The 22,372-nt window shown below is 40.9% G+C and overlaps 2 protein-coding genes across 3 annotated transcripts; both read left to right on the top strand.

Annotated features, from left to right (window-relative positions):
• The first annotated feature begins 933 nt into the window (after positions 1–933).
• On the top strand, positions 934–3,389 carry rbp7a (retinol binding protein 7a, cellular). The gene is made up of 4 exons (XM_085146860.1): positions 934–1,195; positions 1,363–1,541; positions 1,656–1,757; positions 1,888–3,389. Exons 1-4 carry the CDS (start codon positions 1,123–1,125, stop codon positions 1,957–1,959), a joined length of 426 nt encoding a protein of 141 aa, XP_085002986.1. The 5' UTR covers positions 934–1,122; the 3' UTR covers positions 1,960–3,389.
• Positions 3,390–3,848: 459 nt separating this feature from the next.
• On the top strand, positions 3,849–22,312 carry ube4b (ubiquitination factor E4B, UFD2 homolog (S. cerevisiae)). Of its 2 annotated transcripts, XM_085146850.1 has the most exons (29): positions 3,849–4,197; positions 5,190–5,409; positions 8,082–8,217; positions 8,460–8,547; positions 8,869–9,013; positions 9,099–9,324; positions 9,505–9,966; positions 10,509–10,619; positions 12,209–12,350; positions 12,651–12,751; positions 12,951–13,065; positions 13,816–13,899; positions 14,064–14,120; positions 14,920–15,036; positions 15,397–15,495; positions 15,592–15,705; positions 15,898–16,096; positions 16,443–16,581; positions 16,665–16,764; positions 16,957–17,084; positions 17,265–17,363; positions 17,587–17,822; positions 17,960–18,086; positions 18,240–18,384; positions 18,580–18,714; positions 19,182–19,373; positions 19,749–19,923; positions 20,917–21,063; positions 21,216–22,312. In XM_085146850.1, the coding sequence occupies exons 1-29, from the start codon at positions 4,171–4,173 to the stop codon at positions 21,278–21,280; spliced, it is 4,131 nt and encodes a 1,376-aa protein (XP_085002976.1). In that variant the 5' UTR covers positions 3,849–4,170; the 3' UTR covers positions 21,281–22,312. The 2 variants fall into 2 exon arrangements, with proteins under 2 accessions (XP_085002976.1, XP_085002975.1); XM_085146849.1 differs by lacking the exons at positions 9,505–9,966; positions 10,509–10,619 and having other exon boundaries at positions 3,853–4,197.
• The last annotated feature ends 60 nt before the right edge of the window (positions 22,313–22,372 follow it).

Raw genomic sequence — 22,372 nt, 5'->3', positions numbered from 1 at the left:
GTAAGCCCTGTTTGTAAGAAACAGCAGCTGTTTGATTCTGTTTACGTCTAAACTGGAATATTGAAATCCCTCTCCCTATATAACTATTATATAAATATAAAACCTTAAATGAGATGAGCATGATTTATTTTCTTTTAACTGGAAATATATAGATTATTGAAACTCAGAGTCCAGTGCCACAGCAAATTCACACATAGTACAAAAACATTACAAAAAAAGATAAAGTGCTAGATAATGTATGCCTACCAGCTACTACACTACGTGATAAATACATATAATCACAATTTAAGATAAAAAGTATAGTGTGCAAATCGGTCAATATAACATTTACATTTACAACAGGACTGTGCAGCCCTTATTCCATGATTATTACCTATTATTATTATTATTATTACCTATATATATTAGCTTGTAGAACCACAGTTAGAAACAGTAACTTGGAAGTTACAACTTTCTGTTTGATTTTTCAGTCACATGGTTGTGGAGGAACTTTGGTCCACTCTTCTATGGCTGTGCTGCCTTTTTCTTTTTAGAAAGAAGAGGCTTTGTCCCGGTGACGATTCCAACGATTCCAGCTGCTCCTTGCTGCTGCTTACCTTCTTAATTCCTATTGAAGCAATTAGGGTGGACTTTGTGTGTGGAGTTTGTGTATTTAGTCATGTAAAATCTCTTCACATGGCTGTATTTACTGCAGTTATATAACAGAAATAGAGTGACTGCTTTGCCGTCATTGTACAAGTGATTAATTCTGAGTAACTTTTTGTTTTATTAAAAGAAAAGGATAAAAAGCCTTTCAGTCCGTCATTCAAATCCAAACACTGCTTCTGGATAACATGACCCATTAGGATTTGAATGCCATAAAGGCGTGATGCCTGGGGCAAATTTTCACAGCCATGTTTAAACTGTTGCACCAGTCTGACACGTCTGGCCTCTTCTTTACTCTGGAACAAATCAGGTCACCTCTCTCATCCTCAGGTGACAGGACACACCTGCCTCTGAGTCTCCTGATCTCATATAAGCAGCATTTGCCTCAGCCTCTTCTCAGCAGTCTGCACCTGACCGGCTCAGGATCACCTTGCACTTACACGCTTCCCAAAAGAAGGAAAAGTCAAGTCCGTCAGCATGCCTGCCAGCCTGAGTGGCAAATGGGAAATGATCAGCAATGTCAACTTTGACAACTACATGATTGCGCTGGGTAAGTCCGTGTGTTGTTTCCCTCCAGAGTATGTGCGTTCACATCATTCAAAATGCACTTTTGTAGAAAAACACGACAGCGGGGCTATTTATCATTTAATTGAACTGTGCGAGAAATGAGAAAATGAATTTGTGCCTACTGTTCAACCTCTTTTTCCACTTTTCCAGGCATAAGCGCTTCCTTACGAAAAATTGCTGCAAAACTTACCTTAAAGAAAACAATTGAGCGGCAGGGGGACCAGTTCATCATCAAAACCACGAGCACTTTCCGAAACTACACGGTCACCTTCAAAGTGGGCCAGGAATTTAACGAGTTTACAAAGGGACTAGACAACAGACACCTGAAGGTGAATGGGAATGGCTAAAGTGTATCATAAATATCATAATTGGAAGGGTTTGAATATTATGCATGTTGAAAAACAAGTCGTGATTCACGCTTCGCTTCTCTGTTACCTGTGCAGTCACTCGTGAGATGGGAGGGGAACAAACTAATATGTGAACAGACTGGAGAGAAGAAGAACAGGGGATGGACTCACTGGATTGAAGATGACAAGCTTCATCTGGTAAGACTGTGAATTTGGACATTCTACATAATACACAGAATTGAAAAACGATGTATTATTGAACTCATTTGAATCTGTTATATTTAAATAAAATGTAATTATTAAAACTTTTCTGACCTTTTCTCCTTAGGAGCTGTTCTGTGAAGGACAAGTCTGCAAGCAGGTTTATAAGAACGTTTCAAAGACGAGAGAAGAAGAATGAAGAGTTGGGGGAGGATCTTGAGGTGGTCCAGAATTAAAAGGCTTTATGGAGTAGATCCATCAGCGTAAAACCCTGACTGTGAAACCCACCCCGAGAGTTGCGACTGGTGTCTTTCCCGTTGCTTATATACTCGGTTCAGGAGGAAACGTCTGTACTCTCAGGGTATGCATTTACACCACTAGATGGTATCGCTGCAATACTTTTGTCAGATGCTGGTGTGTCTGGTCCAGCAGCCTGTTGGTGCGTGCCTCTATCCCAAACCGTCAAGAATGTTTATAGCACCATTCAGCTGGCTGAAAAAAATTATTTTTTGTTAAATATTTAGAGCTACGAGAAAAAGGAGACACGGGTGCCGCTTGTGTTCTCCGTCGTGCATTTTGTTCAATGTTTTCTGTAAATTTCTCATTCATGCAAGAACATTTGTAACCAGTGTAACTGAAAGTTATTCATAGGATGTTTGGAATGCAGTTTTGTTGTATGTAATATGTGAGTAAGAAAAATAAATCTGATGTAAAAGTTGAAGCATTTTTTAAATTTTGTTCTTAGTAAACTGACAGGTTTTTGTTGTGCCATTAATCACACGTCACCATCGGATCGACCGGTAAAGTCACCGTACCCCGTCGGCTGAATGCTGCTGACACACTTCAACTATAAGTTACACTAATGCATACGATTTGCTGCTTGAGCTCTGCCGTAGAAGCTTCAGGTAACAGTAGTTTAGTGCTTCTGCAGCAATCCTGGTAACCAGAATGACTAAAGGACTGAGCGGATTATCCCATGCAGGTCACACTTTTGGAAGAACCCCTCATCTTTCTTTGTAATTTAAAAGAGGTCATTCATCAGCGTGTGCAGCTAGTTTTTAAAGCTCAACCCTACTTGATAATTGCATAAATCACCAGACAAATAGAAATGTGTTGAGGAAATTCTGCGCTCACAGCTGCCCTTCATTGATCCACTTCTGTGCCCAGAGAAAATGTCTCATCTGATTTGACTCTGCAGCACCACCTGTCAGCTACCTATGATCCACTCCCAGGCACTTCATACACTACTCACACTTTGCCTTAGGTGACCTAAATAGGTCACATGGGGTGGGGCAAGGTCTCATAGTGACTTTACCCTTAACCCCAGGTAATGGTAATGACCCACACCTATTTTCACACCATCCACAACCCTCAGGACCACCTCCAAAGGGGACAGCCCCCACCTGGGACTCTCCAACTTCTTCATTTGTTTTAAAAACTGAAGAAGCTTCTTGGATGGGAAGTGAAACATCTTCACAAACCTAAAGAAATCCAGTTGGCCTCTTTTTTTTCAATCTCAAGACTCAATCCAGGACAGATATTTTGCACTTATATATATATTCATGAGTATACCATAGAGTATAAATAGTAAATGAACTGGTACTTTCTAGTTAGTTGATCAGTCAAGTGGGGCTACTCAAGGTTTAAGTGTCTTGCCCAAGGATACTTGTGTACTTTGGATACTGACTGCCTGTGTTTTTTTAAAAATATATATATTAATTACAGCGAGTTAATTTGGTTGCCTATTTAGTTCATCTGGTGTACAGCCCACCCTGTCACACACGTGATGTGGCTGTAACTGCGTTAAAATAAAATGTATAGGCACATACTGTGCAGGCATCTTTACCTGGTGACAGATGATTGGCAATTACGTCACTAATATAAGTCTTTGCAGTGACCTTGCACCCCTCTGACTGGCCATGGTTCACGCACGCTCAGTTTGATGCGTTTTATGTGGTAAATGTGACCTCAGTTATAACCCGAGGTCACGCTAATGCAGGAGCGTTACATTAAAGTGACCTAAGCAGACTTTTATACTTACACAACAGATGAAATACTCCATTTATCTGTGCGACACGCTACGCACCCCCACCTTTGGTCCCTTTGGTCACGTGACTTGTGGAACCAAAATGGCCGCTGTTGTATTTTGACGTATAATAGCTAGCTACTTTTCTTTTTGTTTCATTCTTGGTAGAAAACCAGCAAACAGCAGACTTTTTGGGGGAGCTACATTTCGCCATCCTCCGAATATCGGTGTCGTTTTTTATCTTGAAGACAATCAAACTCCTGACACATATATTTGTTGAACGAGTTAGACTATGCATATTTAGATCTAATACAAGCTAGCTAGCTGGCTCTGGCTGGCATATTAAAGCATTAGAAAGTGAAATAGCTAGCTGTCTTAGCTGGGATGATGGAGGAGTTGAGCGCAGATGAGGTAAGGTGACAATATGAATAAACGCTTACACAGGGAATTGAAATGATTTTACGTTACTGACGTTAGAAATGTGAGTTTTGCAAATTCTTTCTTTACCCCTTTTAGGGATATTGCTGCTAGCTGAGATGCTACAAAAACTAGCTGATGGAAGAAATACATTTTCGATAAATATCTCAGTTAGCTGGAACACGGCAGTTGGTGTCACGCAGTTTAACTCAAAGGCTAATTATTCACTTCTTATATTGGGAATATAAGAAGTGAAAGAACGAGAGGCGGATTTGGGCCGTGTTCTATTTAGCTGGAGCAGCTGGGTTGCTAAATGAAAGTAGCTAACGTAATGCTACAAGCTGGAGAACACTGCTCTTATATAAAGCATCGAACATATTTCAAGATATTGTTAGCCGCTTGTAAGTGGCAGATATTTTTCGGTGTTTTGTTTGACAGGGAGATTAGGAAGGGAACGTTCTTTTTACTGATATGTTTTCGCATGTCACCTCGCGGCGGTTTAGCTGACAGTCAGAAATTAGCCTGCGAGACGACTCAGCATAAAAAACACACACAGAGACCGGGCCACCATTGTGCAATCAGCCGTGGGCCGATGCATGGCCATTGAGCTGTTTATATGAAATCGCATACAGCATACTGCAGCTTACTGTTATCATTTTCAGCTGCTTGATTAGCATTCAGCAGAGTGTGCAGCAGATAATTTAGCTTTAACGTCGCCCCTCGGCCAAGCTGCGAAGATTGGTGTCCGCATTTGACTTTATTCGCGATGTTTTTCTTCAGATCTGACTTTAAAACGTATAACAAAGAAAATCTTTCCCTTAATGATCTGTCTTTTCTGGGCAATACATGCATAATTTGGTTATTCTTACAGTGTCCAGGCATTTATATACATACTTATAGGTTTATTAATAACCAATAATACATTTCAACATTATAACAAGAGCTACAGAGTTCTTTTAATGACCCTGTATATCTGCTCATTCAAGATTCGCAGGAGGAGACTGGCACGATTGGCAGGAGGACAAACGTCCCAGCCTAGCACCCCTCTCAGCACACCCCTGACATCCCCACAGAGAGAGACTCCACCTGGACCCCTCCCTGGACCCTCAGGTGCTGCACCCCAACCCGTGCCACCAGCTGCCTCTCAATCACTGGGCCTCAATGTCCACAGTGGTACCCCTGCCACATCTCCTATGGGCACCTCTGGTAAGAAATTAAAACAAGGTTCTGGGAATTTCCTATAAGGAAAAAAAATATTGAAAAAAGGTTTGTGACATTGAATGATTCACAGTGTTAAAATATCAAAAATCCCCCAAATCAGGGTACACTGTGACAAAAAGGTGTACCCTGCTAGACACGAATGGTGAGCCCTCTAGTACAAAGGTAGAATGGAGGCTTCAGTCATGCACAGGCTCTAGAAAATGCAGCAGAGATCCATGTATGGATACAGCAACAGTTTCCTGGCATTGTTTGTTGCTATGCATAGCCAGCTGCTTTAAAGGTCTTCCTTTTAGGCCCAGTGGTGCATTTCCTAAGTGATTAATAAGAAGAAAAAAATACTGGCAGTTTAACAAGCCAAACCTTCTCACTAACTTATTAATGAGTATTACATCTGACATTGGTAGCGTAATCATTCAATTGCATGATTGTTGTATAACCAGGAGAGAGCTGTTAATTCCAGCCCGCTATCTGGAGTAAGATCCTCTGTTAATCAGATTTCTTGCTACCTGTCTGCAGTAGTCAGTAAGCAACTTAAAAATTCCAATCTGAGCCTTTGCTAACCCAGACTGACTAAACAGTTGGTTCTTCCTTAAGCAACAGCTGTGACATGAATTCTCACACTGTACATGGTTGCTTATTCATGTCATATCTTTGTGTGGTTCCCAGTGGTAAGTGTTAGAGAATGGTAGTAAAAAAGTGCCGTATTTTCAGCATTAAATGTCATCTTTGATTACAATATCAGGAAAGATTAAGATGATAAAAACAATTTTGTATAAACGTCTTGATGCATTCTCAATCATCCAGGAAAGTAAAAGTCCAAAAGTTAATTCTGTTCATCTGGACGTAGCGTTTTGTGGGAGAAACGTTTCGTCACTCATCTAAGTGACTTCTTCAGTCACAGCTGACTGCAGGTTTCCCCAGATTTTATAAACAGTACATTTGCATAATGACTGAAACCAGTCATGATACAATGCTGTGATTGCAGCCATTCCCCAACTCTCTGTGAATGGGACTCATAGCCATTGATCAGTGGTTGTTGATCAATGGTCATGAGAATTTGTGTAATTATGATTAAGGAACTGACCTCCCAGCCCATTGTTCCTTCAGTGGGCTGGTTTCAGTCATTATGCAAATGTACTGTTTATAAGATTTGGGGAAACCTGCAGTCAGCTAAAACTGAAGAAGTCACTTGGATGAGTGACGAAACGTTTCTCCCACAAAACACTACGTCCAGATGAACAGAATCAACTTTTGGAGTATTTTGTATAAAACTAAACCTTCAGTTGAACAATCATTTCAAAGTCAAAGCCTCAAACTTGCTGTTTCTTCTTTTAAAACTTGTTGATATGTATATTAATATTTTCTTCATTTCTTTTTTTTTTCTGGAAAATGTATCCTTTTTTTTCCCTGACTACTGCCACAACTTTAGGGCCTTTTTGCACATCCTATTCCTCATTTCCGCTTCTTACATTTCTTGATCTTTTCATGTCATCACAGTCTGATATCATGCCAGCCATGTATAGATGTATTTACTGCGTATGTCCTAGATTTTAGTCTACAATTACTGACATAGAAAATTAGGAGTTTCCCTTTGATCACAACATCCAAATGCGTTTGTCAGTCCACACGCAAGGCATTTGATTGGTTTATTCTTTTTGTTTCAAAATATTTTCATTGAATACATCAGAAAATAGGATTTAATGTGAAAGGTAACTCGAGGGCATTTCAAAGAGGAATCAGCCCTGTGTGCTGTGCAGTTCACTGGTAAAGGTGTCTTATTTTCTTTCTGTACAAAGGCCAATTGAAAGTGAAGAGTAAACATGACTGATGTTTGGTTTTAGGTGACTGTTTGACATCAATGACCTGGATCCATCATGTTTTTTGTTTCGATTTAGTTTCCTCAGAGTTCTTAGTGTGCTTTTTTGACTATGTCGTTACCCTAATCGCTGTATGTTGGGACTGATTATACCTTGAAAGCAATAAAAAGATTAGAAAAATCTATAAGAAAGAAAAAGACATGATAGACTAAAATTCAACGCTGTGCAAATGATTTAAAGTGTACAGTAGGAATCAATACAGTCAATATTTTTCATTTCTCCAAAACTTTAGTTCATCTGAGGGGTTGGTGAGTTATGTCGAACTTAAAGTCAGAGCTTTCTGCGTCACAAAAGTAGCTTTCAAACCTCTGCTCACCACATAACATGGTCGGGAGCAGGTTACATTCAGTTTCGATTTAAAGGCTTGGGGGATTTTTGTGTTTCTCTTAATGTAAGTGCACAAACTGTGCAACTTTCAATCAATACAATTAATTTCACTTTGATCTGCTGACAGACTAAAGTGACTTTGTGAGGCTGAGGAAGAATAACAGCAATGTTATAATGTGTGCAGTTTAAAGTACTCACGTATGCACTCAGCATTGCAATAATTAACTCAAATTAAACGTTTTTCTTACTGCTCTGTGCACACAAACCACTACACCTGTGTTGAAAAACACAAGAAAAAAAAATCAAAAACAAAAGCAAGCAAATTTAAAACCTTACTATTTCCATTTTATCTGAAGACAGAAGCACAAGCAACCCTCCAGAAATGTGTCAGATTTGATTCATTTTTGTCATTGTTATTCAGAGAGATTCACTTGTGGTGTTTTGTTCTTCCAGGGGTCGCTTATGGTAGTCAGAGCAGCGAGGGTGTGAGCTCACTCTCCAGCTCCCCCTCCAACAGCCTTGAGACTCAGTCCCAGAGTTTGTCCCGATCGCAGAGCATGGATATCGACCCTGCCTCCTGTGAAAAGAGGTGAGAGCGTCTCCTGTGTCCGATTGCCCTACCCAGCTTCTGTGTTCATTCTCAAATACTCCTTATCTGTGAAATTGAACAGAAGTTGTGAAAATAATGTGGCTTTCCTCAGCTCAGACTGACAGGCACATAGACAGTGATTAGATAAATATTGACACTGTGTACGATTGAGCTTGGAGTAATAGCATAGTTTGCTTGGAGATAATGGCTTATTAAGAACTGTGGTTTCTCTTTTATTCCAGCATGTCCCAGGTGGATGTGGACTCAGGGATAGAGAACATGGAGGTGGAGGACAGTGACCGCAGGGAGAAGAGAAACTTGACTGAGAAGGTAAGCAGTTAGAGTGAACATTAATCAGAAGATGTTGCCTCCTGGACTTTGACCATATCTATCAGGATATCAAGAAAGTCCTAAACGAATAAACATTAAAGGAGTGTCTGGTTGTTTGCAGACGGGTGACTTTCCACAAATGCTATTCTTGGTTTCATTTTTGTTTATATCAACTCGTTCACACGTACCTCTGTTGTTTCTTGCTCAACCAGAGAGATCATGAGATAACGAGTACCCTGAGACTCAGTAATGCTTGTTCATTATGCATGTTTTGGGTTTTTTTTTTAAATCAAGGCTTCACTGTTTTTTTCTGCATCTTAGGAAACTTCTGCAAACTCAGATGTCTCTGAAGAACAGGCCCTGCAGCTCATTTGCAAGATTCTCCGCGTATCGTGGAAGGAGCAGGATAGAGATGTCATCTTTCTCCCTTCACTGGCTGCAGAGTTTCACCAGAACCCTAAAGAAGGTAACGCCACTAAACAACAGCTTTGACCATAAAAAGCTGCACATGTGGGAGGCTCGTCCAACTGTTGTTATGTTTTCTCCTGCAGTATACTCTGACTTCAAAGACCTCATCAGCCAGATCCTGATGGAAGTCTTAATGATGTCCACCCAGTCACGTGTCCACAACCCCTTCGCCAGCTTGACAGCCACCTCACAGCCAATTGCAGCAGCCAAATCCCCCGACCATCGTCTGACACTGGTGCAGCCCTCCAGCCAAGGTGGAAGCCCAATGGGCCCTAGCGCTGGATCCTTTGGAGCCAGCTCTCTGTCCAGGCAAGTGCCACGAGTCATTATTAAGCTCGCGGAGACATATCAAGGCTGTTGATTGGGCTGTTTTTTCTATTTACTTTATTATCATGCTGCCATGTTCTTCCCAGTCTTTTTCATCATGCTTTAATCATTTCTGTTTTGAAGGCTTTAAGGTCATTCTTGTCTTAACAATGTTATCCACAGTCTGTATGGCTGTGGTAGTCCTCACCCAGTGGCTTTGGATGCAGCCAAGAGGACCTCCCCCTCTCTCCTCACCCCTACTACACCGTCTACCCCACAGTTCGTTGTTCCCCCCAGCCCACCTGCTTCCACTCCTCCACGGCACTCCCTCAGTGCTCCATCTGCCCCCGTGCCCATTTCCCAAAGGTATCGCCCTTACTCGGTCACCACTCCCTGGGTGGCTCCTTCCCCAACAAGCCCGAGTCACAGAGGGTTTAGTTTCCCTGGACCCTCTCCCAGCCCTGCAGGACCCTCCGTTCCCCCCAACACTCCAGTTTCTGTGCCACCACCTTCCCCCCAGTCTTTATCCTTGAGCTCACCTATGGGTCACAACCAACCCTCCTCTGCAACCTCTCCTATGGTGCCTCCTTCTCCCAGACTGAACACTCGACAGGCTGCCTTTGCTGCCAGGATGCCTCCATCTAGGTATCTAAACTGTCACCTGCATGTCAGAGTGGAGTGCAAACGCAAGCCAATATACTAAAGCCTGAACCTTTGGTGATGTTTCTGTTCATCACTGGTTATATCTGCTCCTACATTAACTTTCCTGCATTTAGAAGTTACTAGCACTTTAACATTTCTGTGGTTAAAATCTTGTGAGAAAATGAGATTTTAAAAATGCTATCTCTACCACAAAGTAACTATTTAAATTTAGGCAATTAAAAAAATTAATACATACATTTAATATTAACAGCTGTAGTTCTTTGTATAAGGTCATCATGGCACAGAGCTAGCATGAGTGTGCTAAAGCGATAGAAAACTGGTTTAAAAAGAGAGAAAGTAGTCTCCATGAAAGCATGCATCTTCCCTGTGCTCCCTTTTCTCATTTCCTTTTTTTTGTTTGTTACTGTTCCACATTTGTCTCGATGCTTCCCCCCCGTTGGCTTTCTGCCTCCTCACGCTTGTGCATCATCCTCCTTTCTTCCAGCCTTTCTCTCATTTCACCTGTTTTTCTCTCGTCCCGTCAGCCCCTTTTCGTTCCTGTTTTTTGCCCTCTCTGACATATCTCAGGACAGCGATGATGAAGATTCTCAGGAGGAGCAGGAGGAGGATATTTCACAGGTTCAATTTGGGTCCAGGTACACCACTGCGTGGTGTGTGTTAATGCGCGTGTGTGTGCACGCTTGCTCAGGGATGGGCTCTGATGCATGTTCCAGCGGGTCCGGTAGGCTTGCCACTAACCGTGCACAAAGACGCCAGGCGAGATTAAAGAAGATTAAACCATGTTTAGGAGTGTTTTGGTCATCGACATTCAGAGATAAATTCCCATAACTATAAATTTTAGTACATGCAATATGGAGGTAAGTAATAACCACATTAACTCTTCTGCAAACAGCTTCAAGATGTAGAAAATCTTCAGTGCTGTGAATGGCTCATTAATGACTCTGCGTTTCTGTTTGTATAAGAATCCATTTTTACATTCGCATCTTTCTTTTTAAGAATGAGAAATCACCCTTAGCTCAAAGACATGTGAGCCACTGTTTCATCATGATGTAACCCGATCAGACAACATTAGATATTTATGTATAAGCCTACCAAACCCGTATTTTGTGTTTTTGATTGCAAACATTGGAAGTAACATCATGAATCCCTGACTGCAGAACTTCAAGCTCTCTGGCACTGCCCTGCCTTTGATTCATAAATGGAGAATTATATCTCTAAGAAAATATTGTTGCTTACTATTTAAAACCATTATTTAGCCAGTATATGTGTATATATGTATGTGTGCAGAAATACAGAATATATTGCTCACATTAGTAAATTAAATCTACTTTGTTGATATCTCTTTTTTTATGCTGTGGCTCAGAGAGGTTTCGAACAGGTTTGACCTTTACAGCTTTAATTTGTTTCTGTTGTCTAAATCATCTTGACATTATTTTAGACTAATAGGGAATTTGATTGACAGCAAGGCTTATTGTGCCATATATACAGCTGAGAAACCCATAGAAAATCATTTTGATTCTTCTTGTTCAAATGTTTTAGCTCACACTTTCATTGAGTTTGTCTTCATTGTAGCTTATAGGATCCATATCTTCAGTAGCATAGTTGCCTAGAAATCAAACCGTATGTGTTTTTGTTTGTTTGTTTGTTTTATTTGAGGACCATAAGTACAAACCTTAAAAAGGGTTGATGAAATAAAGTAATTTGATTGGGTACCGACATTAACGTTCTCTTGCAAGGAGCCGAGAAACTGTTCCTCACAGTAGCAGAAACGGTTCATCTAATTCACATTTGAGTTCAGTTTGCTTCTTATCTTATTGAAGAAAGAAAAAAAATCTGTAGAGCTCGACCGATATAGTACTTTTTAAGACTCATACTGGTATTTGGTGATTTTAGAAAAAAAAATTATATCGGCCATTTGATTTTCTTTTGGGTTTTTTTGTTTGTTTGTTTTCAGGCACACAAAACATAAACAGATTCCCCTTTTCTGACATGTAATTTGTGTGCTCTTACTGAGTTGACATGACAATACAGTTTAACACTAATCTTATTTTACCTGCTCGGATCACCTGGTGGTTGAATTTTGCAATGCTACCTTTAAAGTGCTTTAGTTTGTCGTCTTTCAGGACTTTTCAGGAAAGTTTGATTCTAATGCTACGTCTGTCCACACTGTGACATTTCCTGTTATTTGATGAGCCTCTCTGTCTGTGTCTAATTTTGTTTGTAGTCTTGGGGCATGTGGAGGGGGGATGTCCTGCGAATCAGCCAGCGACCGCTTCACCATTGAAACATGCAAAGAGACAGAGATGCTGAACTACCTCATTGAGCGTTTTGACAGTGTTGGCATGGAGGAGAGGAAAGCTCCCAAGGTAGATGACAATCTGTAAGACCAGTAAATATCCCGACCAGGATTTATAGCAGATGATTTATTTTTCTTTCCTAAAATATTTAAGATTTGAGATCAAAATCATAATAAGAGCTGATATATAAAGGTCTTTAATATGTTCTTCATGTTTCAATTGTTTTAAAAATGCGCTGAGTATAGAAGAACAGGTTGTGCTTTGTAGACTAGCTGCAGGCATTAGGCATAGCTCGTCACATAACACTTTTTTTTTTATTTTTTAATCACACTGCAGTCGTTCTCACTCTTCTCTCTGTTTCTTTCTCAGATGTGTAGCCAACCAAATGTCAGCCAGCTTCTCAGTAACATTCGCTCTCAGTGTATTTCCCATGTTGCCCTGGTCCTTCAAGGCGCTCTGACCCAGCCTCGGTAAGAAGCCATCCATTAACTCAGACGATCTCTGGGTTTTTACTTCTTCTTCTTTTCTTTCTTTTTTTAACACTCTCACCATATTTGTGCATCTTCCATTCCTTTTCCCTCTCTGTATCCATAGCAACTAGTCATTCACCTTGTCTCCAAATGTGTGATTTATTAATTTATTTATTTGCCGTGTGTTTACTACTTTTAGGAGCCCTCTCCAACAGTCTCTGCTGGTACCTTACATGCTGTGTCGGAACCTTCCATATGGCTTTATTCAGGAGCTGGTGCGCATTACTCACCAGGAGGATGAAGTATTCAGACAGGTGACGAGCACATCCATCCATTCTTTTGGATCTGTTTATGCTTACTCAAAGCTGTGGGTTTTTTTTTTTCTTACTGCTGCACTCATTTGCTTCCTGTGCACTATGGCTCATACTGTTTGGTACAGACTGGCTCTTTACACACACCCATAAATGATCTAGTTAACTGTAATTAATGGGGATGAATCAGTTTAAAAATGTAGAACTGTATTTCTTCATATTTCTTCATAACAGTTGGAGATGATCTCATACAGCCATATACAGTTTGTACTGGGTGATTCAACTAAGCAAAGCCCAAATATCCATTTTTAATTGTCAGGTTCAGCACAGATAGAACTGGAAAGTCTGCACGCTGAAGCTTTACCAGCCCAGCATGACTAAACAGATTGTACTAGGTTGAATCTTTCACACTGTGTTTCTCTGGGTTGGTCCTGCAAAGCCAGAAATGATAATTCGTTACAAAAATATCCTTGCCCTTTTTTTCCCCAACCTATTTCTCCTGTAGATGGAGCACCTAAATTTAAACAGCTAGAAGGTGACTCCTCGACGCCTTTATTCCCCCCATATTTTGCCATCTGCTTGTCCAGATGCATGAATATAAAAATGTAAAAACAGAGTGATCCCATGTTTAGGGCAGCTAGTTAAACACCCTCACGGTGATGTGTAAATACAGACCGCGTGAATGTTTCTCCAAGGTCAAAATGCACTGAAGCACTGAAGCATGCTGTTTAATGTGTCGTTGTTTTTATTTAGATTTTCATCCCTATCCTCCACGGCCTGGCTCTTGCAGTCAAAGAATGTTCCTTTGACAGTGACAACTTTAAATTTCCCCTCATGGTAAGGAGACATTGTCCTGGCCTTTCCTGCAGCTGCAGTAATTCTGTAGGGAATATATCATACAGCATGGGATGAAGCACACATCCATACAACTCATTTTTAGCACAGTTCACGTGTTGGGTTGTAATCGTTTTCTGACCTGATGTCTGTTTTTGATTTTACAGGCATTAGCTGAGCTTTGTGAAATTAAGTTCGGAAAGACTCACCCGGTGTGCAATTTGGTAAGTATACAAATGGAAAGGTAAAGCTACATCGTAACACCTGAGTGTTGTTCACTGGGTCCTTATGGCTCCAATTATTATGGACATCTATTGTGAAAGCAGTTTGGTTACCCTGAGCTTATTAATAAATGTAGCTGTTGTAAATGTACTTTCCTCATACCAGGAAGGTATGAACTCTGCCTGTTGTGAGACATTTTCCTGTTACATGGAAAAAGGGCAAGAGGAAATTCCCCGGTGGAGGGGTGGGGTCTCTTAGCTCTCTTAGTGTTTGTTATCTGTCCAATAATATTCTTTACTTCGGGGCGACCGTGGCTCAGGGGGTTGGGAAGCGTATCTGTAACCGGAAGGTTGCCGGTTCGATCCCTGGGCTCTCTGTCCTGGTCGTTGTGTCCTTGGGCAAGACACTTTACCCTACCGCCTACTGGTGTTGGCCGATGGGGGGGCCGATGGCTCCTCTGGGGCATCAGTCTGCCCCAGGGCAGCTGTGGCTCAACCGTAGCTTGCTTCCACCAGTGTGTGAGTGCGAGAGTGAATGAATAGTGGCATTGTAAAGCGCTTTGAGTGCCTTGAAAAGCGCTATATAAATCCAATCCATTATTATTATTACTTAGTGTTTAAGTTTTTAAAATACTGTGGAATTAATTGATGCATAATTAGCCGTTTAGCTTCACTTAGGGAAAATGAGTTATGAGTTACAGTTACTGTTGATTAGTATATAATATATAAATGTATAAATCAGTGTTATTAACCACACTTGACAATAACATGTATTAAATCAATGACTGTGTAATGTGTGCAGGTAACATCACTGCCTTTGTGGTGTCCCAAACCTCTGAGCCCTGGATGTGGCAGAGAGATTCAGAGACTGTCCTACCTGGGAGCCTTTTTCGGCCTCTCTGTGTTCGCTGAGGATGATGTGAGTTGTACTTTGTCTGAATCTCAAATAAATCAGGAGTGTCAAACGTAAGGCCCGGGGGCCAGAATCAGCCCGACTCCAATCGGTCCGAGTGAATGGCTTAGGAAAAGGTGAAGGAGGGCATAAATTGTGGACTTTTAACTGTCTTATCAGAAGTTTTTCTACTTCTCCTACTGATGAGGACTTCCCCTGTGACCCTTCTTATTACACCATATTATTGTTATTATCTAATTAAGTAAAGGATAAACTATGGGAAGTAACGCAAACGTCATATTTTAAAAAAACAGAACAAAACTGAAAAGTACCAACCATTTCGATGACAAAAGGCTTTTTTTTCCTTTCTTTCTTTTTTTTTTTTAGACGAAAGTTGGAGACAAATACTTCTCCGGCCCGGCCATCACCATGGAGAACACACGAGTCGTCAGCCAGTCACTGCAGCACTACCTGGAGTCTGCAAGGGTAAGTCTCTATTTCATGTTTTTATTTTTAATAGTTGTTTTTTTCCAGCAGTGTGGAATGATGTTGTTTATTGATTTATTTATTTTTTTAAATCAGGGTGACATGTTCAAAGTTCTCCACAACATCCTGCTAAACAGTGAAACGCGGGAGTTGGCTCTTAATTACATGGCAGCTCTAGTCAACTACAATGTGAAGAAAGCCCAGATGCAGGTAAAGTTGTATGTTTTACAAATTGATGTTTTTCATATTACTAGATTCAGACCATAAGGGACAAACGTGATTAAAAGTATATTAATTTTAGAAGTCATTCTTGATATTATTTAATCTTCAGGGGCAGGTGTTTACTGTGTGTTTGTAAAGATTTTAAAAACCAAACAAACCCCACATTCTCCTCTCTTCCAGACTGATGACAAGCTGGTTTCGACAGACGGTTTCATGCTCAACTTCTTATGGGTGCTGCAACAGCTGAGCATGAAGATCAAGTTAGAGACAGTGGATCCCTACTATATTTTCCATCCACGGTGTCGCCTCGTCGTCAGTCTTGAGGAAACGCGTCTCAAAGCCACCATGGACGAGCTCAAGGCCTGGCTGTCTGAACTACGTAAGCTGGCATAACCAGAAATGCTCAGATACATACGATCATTTCAGTAAATCTAAGTGGACCGCATAGGTTTTAAAGAGGGCGGTCGTTAAAGATAAATATCAGTTGTAATTCTGCAGTTCTCATGAACTAATCCTAAGCATATCAGAGCCACGGTTATATTTTGTTTTGGGGTATTTTTAACTAATCTAATTGGTTAAAAGAGTCACTTTGTTGCTGTGAATGAAATCTTTTAAATCTGTGGGCTTAGTAGTGTTACATGATAACCTAGGTCACTAACTTTGTAGAGACTAAAGCTGATATTTGTGTCCTTATAACCATAAATTTCATCTGTGAATATGTACAGATAAAGACCCCGCCAAGTTCACAGAACCCAAATTTCCTACCGAGTGTTTCTTTTTGACGCTTCACACCCACCACTTATCCATCCTGCCCGGCTGCCGGCGCTACATCCGGAGATTACGAGCCATCCGCGAACTCAACAGGTACACGCTCGCACATCTACACAGATAATCATATCGCGTTAAGTGTATGCGTGTTTATTAATACTGCTATTTTTATCTTTTAGGACTGTAGAGGAGCTCAAAAACAGTGAGAGCCAGTGGAAAGATTCTCCTCTGGCGAGTCGACACAGAGAGATGCTCAAACGCTGCAAAACTCAGCTTAAGGTCAGTGTTACGTGCTTGTAGATGGAGCCACTGTCTTAATTCATTTAATGATCAAACATCAAGGATCAATTTAAATGTAGAGATGTGAGAAGGCTCTCAGCATTTCTTGGTTGGGTATATTTGGAAGACACGCGTGGCTGATTTTGGCACGGAGCATGTTTCCAGACGAATGATTGTTACTGTGTGTGACAGAAACTGGTGCGAGCTAAAGCTTGCGCTGATGTGGGCCTTCTGGATGAGAACCTGCTCCGCAGATGTCTGCAGTTTTACAGCACAGTCATCCAGCTCATTCTTCGCATGGTGGACCCCATCTACCCCAAGTTAGTCACCTCTCCTCTGACGCACCATGTTGCCATTTGTTTTGATATCGATGTCAGAGGAACAGCTGTGGCATCATGCAGTTTGTCTGTTTTTTCCCAGTATTTTTATTTTTTTTTGCTTCACTTCAGTTTATTATTAAATCAAGAAGTAATATGTTTGTTTTTCCCTCCCTTGCACAGCATTAACCTGCCTCTGAACCCCGAGATTCCCAAAAGCTTTGCCGCTCTGCCCGAGTTTTACATTGAAGATGTGGCAGAGTTTCTGCTTTTTGTTGTGCAGTAAGTCCTCTGCTCTCTGCTCATCTATCATGTTTTAATGACTGTCCTGTGGAGGGCAGTAATAAAATGTTAACAGGAAGGAACGATGAGGGGGAAATTACAGATATTAAATGCTTAACAGGTCTATAAATGTGTATAAATCCATAATTCCCAGTGAATTTTGTGAGGAAAAATTAAATCCAAATAAGGGATTTGTGAACTGCTATCTCCTCTTTTCTCCCAGGTACTCACCCCAGGTTTTATATGAGCCATGTGTCCAGGACATTGTCACCTTCTTGGTGGTGTTCATCTGCAGTCAGAACTACATCAGGAACCCCTACCTTATCGCCAAGTTGGTGGAGGTGCTGTTCGTCACCAACCCCGCTGTTCAGCCTCGTACTCAGCGATTCTCTGAAATGATGGAGAACCACCCGTTGTCCGTCAAACACCTGGTCCCTGCTCTCATGAAGTTTTACACTGGTGAGCTTTATGTTGTGCTGCAGTTCTCTGCTGATGTTGTGCTCGGTAGAATAAAATTCTTTACAACTTGTTCTTTACTACAAGTTGTGATCTTTTCAAGAAAAAAGTTCACTAAAATCTTTCCCTCCTCTGGTCAGATGTTGAGCATACCGGTGCTACCAGTGAGTTTTACGATAAGTTCACTATACGGTACCATATCAGCACGATCTTCAAGAGTCTCTGGCAAAACATTGCCCACCATGGAACCTTCATGGAGGAGTTCAAGTGAGTTTGCTATTGACAAAAACAGCAGTTGCAATGTTTAATTTTATTTTTTTTTACCTTATTTTAAAGAAATTGTGGTTTAGAGTGTGCGGCTGTATGACTTTTCCAGCCTCACATCCTCTTCTGTCTCCTTTTGTCCTTTTTTCACACCAGCTCTGGCAAGCAGTTTGTGCGCTACATCAACATGCTGATTAATGACACCACCTTCTTGTTAGATGAGAGCCTTGAATCCCTGAAGCGTATTCATGAAGTTCAAGAGGAGATGAAGAATAAAGAGCAGTGGGAGCAGCTGCCAAGGGTCAGTGCTCAGTTTTTTAGGATCTAGCAACGACAAAACTGTCAGAGGTCATGTTTTATCAGATTATCGCTTCATTCACAGTTGTGCTGAGCTGTGAAGACAGGCAGAAGGTTACTGCCATTGTATAGGGTAACTTATTTATTATTTTGTCTTTTTTTTGTTGTTTTTTTGTGGGGGGGTTGTAAAAATTTTCAGGAGCAGCAGCAGAGTCGTCAGTCCCAGCTGACTCAGGATGAGCGGGTGTCCCGCTCCTATCTGGCCCTGGCTACCGAAACAGTTGAAATGTTCCACATCCTCACCAAGCAGGTCCAGAAGCCTTTCCTAAGGCCTGTGAGTGTCACTGTTACCAATGAACACTTGATGTATTCTAGAGATTTATTCTCAGTTATACAAATAATATAAAAGAAGCATTATTTGCCATTTTCCTCCAGGCATAGCATCGAATAGGTACGTTGTCATTCAAACATACACCAGTTAGTGCACGTTAGAACAAAATGTCGGTCCATTGACTCGACATTGGACTAATGTATGCATCCATGCATCCATCCATCCATCTTCCCTTTTCCACAGCAATAAAACAGCAAAAAACAATGTATATCATTATTCCAGACATAATGCACTGCCATGAATATACAGTAATGTGAAACAGTCCAGGGACAGTTTCAGAATGTACCTTGTTTATGTATAAGAGGGGTGTGGGGGTTATGGAGAGTTCAACAGTCTGATGTCTTGGGCAATGAAACTATTGGAGAATCTATAGATGTGCTTTTCTAAACAGTAGCTCCTTCTTCACACAGGAGCTGGGGCCTCGTTTAGCTGCCATGCTGAACTTTAACCTCCAGCAGCTGTGCGGGCCCAAGTGTCGGGACCTGAAGGTGGAGAACCCAGAGAAGTATGGCTTTGAGCCCAAGAAACTCCTAGACCAGCTGACAGACATCTACCTGCAGCTAGACTGTGCTCGCTTTGCTAAAGCTATAGCAGATGACCAGGTTGGCACTGATGGGGGAGGGGGGGAAATTTGATGTCTAGTCTACATTTTGTTATCTTGAATCATCTGTTGTGACTTTATTGCCGTGCCAGTTAGCATGAATTCTCTACTGCATGTGGAGAATATGGTGTATATATATAATTCCTGATTTGTTGAGAGAACAAAGAGAACGTTATGAATGATGAAGCCAGATTATTGCACATTATTGTTGTCAGAGATTTACATCAGAACATATATGTATGAAACGCAGCAGTTGCTTGTTGTGTGCATTATCAAAATCTGTGTAATTGTGAAGACGTGACTTAAATTTCAAATCTGTGATGTGATGACAGTAAGGTACTGAAGTCTGACCTCAGGGACTTGTTGCTCTTTGCAGAGGTCCTACAGCCGTGAACTCTTTGAGGAGGTGATCTCAAAGATGAGGAAGGCTGGCATTAAGTCCTCAATTGCCATTGAGAAATTCAAGCTGCTATCGGAGAAGGTGGAGGAAATAGTCGCCAAGAACTCCCAGTCTGAAATGGACTACAGTGATGCACCGGATGAGTTCAAAGGTGTGTGAAAGACTGTGTTTAAACAGCACAACTAGAACTTTTGAATCTGGTTATGCAGCAATGGTAAAGCGAATCATCTTTCCCACAGCTGGTTTAATAAAATCTCTCTCTGATATGTGCTGTACCGTTAAATTAATCTATCTAGATCACTTCAGAGTAATGTATTGAGATCCTCAAATAACATCCATATAAAAATAATGGGTCACATTGCGCTGCTTCTGAAAGCATCATATTAAATATCTTTCTAGGTCTTCAAATGCAGTTTTTAAATAATATTGTCATTGTGTAAAAGACTGACCTGTGACCTCGGGTCAGTCAATGACAGACGGGATCTTTAACGGCCTCTTCTGCTATTGAATTCCAGACATGTGTGGTGGATTTTGAAGCTCACACTGGTCATCTAGACAGCTTAGTGCAAGGCTATCGAGTAACCACAGACTTAATATAATCTAGAAAGAGTATGTGGTCTGCGTGCCTCCTTTGATTCTCAGATATGCCAGCCAGCCCACCACAGTTGATGGGAGTGTGCCATACAGGAGACTTGAGTATCAGCTGTCTGAGTAGATGAAATCTCCCACGACAGGTTTTATTTTTGTAGCACCAGAGTCCTACTGTAACAACCTTGTGACATTTCAACACAGAGCCCCACGCCACCAAACGCTCTGTATCGGACTTCATGGGAAATTTCGTTTACTAGTGTTTTGATAGGTGCATCAATATTGTGGTCATATAAAACATTTTTTGGACATGTGACAGGCTCCTACACAAACCAACATGGGCACACATGTATGTCACTTGCTGATTACATTTATTTATTGTTTTTACGCTTAAACAAAGAAGTTTAATTTTAATATTTTTGCTTTTAATGTTGTAATACTGGTCCCTCTCCTTATCCAATCAGGGCGCCAGCACTGCTGGTGATGAATCAGATTTTTAGTGTAGCATCTCGCTTGTAATTGTCTGTAAAATCTGTTTGCGACTGTGTTACAACAGACCCTCTGATGGACACGCTGATGACCGACCCTGTGATGCTGCCTTCGGGGAACATCATGGACAGATCCATCATCTTACGCCACCTGCTCAACTCCCCCACCGATCCCTTCAACAGGCAGCCACTCACAGAGAACATGCTGGAGTCAGGTAACCCCACCATTTATCCTTTTACTTTATTTATTTTAAACAAATAATGTAAATGAGTGTTGCTGTTTAAGGTACGCAAGATAATGCACTTATAGCTGGAGTCGAGGCTAATAATTTCAGGATGCCTAAATGTCACAATGTTAATTCCACAGTGCCTGAACTGAAGGAGAGGATCCACACCTGGATGAGGGAGAAACAGGGTGGACGGGGTGTCTAAGGACTACGTCACTGATGTCTGGCTAATCATCATTAAGGGATCGGTCCAAATCACCTGAATTCAGCATCACTACTACCAATGAGAACAAAAAGAAACAAACATTTTGAATGGAGAGGAAAAAAAGGAGACTTGATTTGATAATTTTTTTCTTTTTTCTTTTTTTTTTGTTGCATTTACCCTTTTTGTCTCAAACCATTATCATGGTTCTAAAACAAAACATAATAAAGCTAAGACTTTTAAGTTTTTCTCATGAGTTTGTGTATATATATATATACGTATATATATAAAAATATATATATATCAAAGTATATACATTAATTTAACAATAGTGCATTATAAAGCTGCAGAAACCATTAACAACAGGTTTACCTGCGAGGTGCATACAGTCTCTTCATTGATCACCTTCCTTTATGGTTCTCATTTTGTTTGGTATTACTGAGTCTGGTTGGGTTCTGATAAAACTGTTAGCCTCAAGTTTTCTTTATCAAGACTTGTGACGGTAATGAGTTTGAGTCCACGTAATGTTTAATGGTGTTCCAGAGATAACTTATGCACAGTTTGTGCTTGTAGAAGAGGTTCAGGATTGGGAATACCCTAAACTAATCCTCAGTGTCAGCTTTTGTTTTGAGTAAAGTAGGAAGAGGAGCTGTGGCTCACAATGATAAAGTGTGCCCAAATTTTCCTTCTCGGTCACGTTTTCCCCGCTGACTTTGATAGATTGAATTTACTTGTGTGTGTGTGTGTGTGTGTGTGTGTGCACGGCCTTAAGTCAAGAACCTCCTGAGCGCCACGTGGACATGTAATCCCCATTTTAGGTCTAGTGGAAGGACCGTGAGAATGTAGCATGATCACCTGAAGCACCATCCTAGGAGCACACCATTAAGTCATCTCACCTTAAAATGGTCTCTTTCAAATAGCACTGTACCTAACTTGACCTTGCTGACCTTAACTGTACAGGAAATTATTTCCTTTAACCACATACCTGTTTTGGAAGCTAGGATTTTGAACTCGAATAAATGATGATGCACATTATTTCACAACTGGTCACCATTTTTTTCCCCTTCAGACTGATGTCTTAGTAGCTTTGTTTAG

This window comes from Neolamprologus multifasciatus, chromosome 20 (genome assembly GCF_963576455.1).
Source record: "Neolamprologus multifasciatus chromosome 20, fNeoMul1.2, whole genome shotgun sequence".
Classification (NCBI taxonomy): domain Eukaryota; kingdom Metazoa; phylum Chordata; class Actinopteri; order Cichliformes; family Cichlidae; genus Neolamprologus; species Neolamprologus multifasciatus.
Note: the sequence above shows the minus strand (reverse complement) of the source record. Positions and strands in the feature narration are given on the sequence as shown.

Excerpts from the sequence above, each read along its gene's own strand:
- rbp7a (XM_085146860.1), top strand. The coding sequence starts at position 1,123 with ATGCCTGCCAGCCTGAGTGGCAAATGGGAAATGATCAGCAATGTCAAC. Across the intron at positions 1,196-1,362 it reads CAACTACATGATTGCGCTGG|GCATAAGCGCTTCCTTACGA; the intron begins GTAAGTCCGTGT and ends CCACTTTTCCAG. Across the intron at positions 1,542-1,655 it reads TAGACAACAGACACCTGAAG|TCACTCGTGAGATGGGAGGG; the intron begins GTGAATGGGAAT and ends TTACCTGTGCAG.
- ube4b (XM_085146850.1), top strand. The coding sequence starts at position 4,171 with ATGATGGAGGAGTTGAGCGCAGATGAG. Across the intron at positions 9,325-9,504 it reads GGAGCCAGCTCTCTGTCCAG|TCTGTATGGCTGTGGTAGTC; the intron begins GCAAGTGCCACG and ends TGTTATCCACAG. Across the intron at positions 12,752-12,950 it reads GGCGCTCTGACCCAGCCTCG|GAGCCCTCTCCAACAGTCTC; the intron begins GTAAGAAGCCAT and ends TACTACTTTTAG.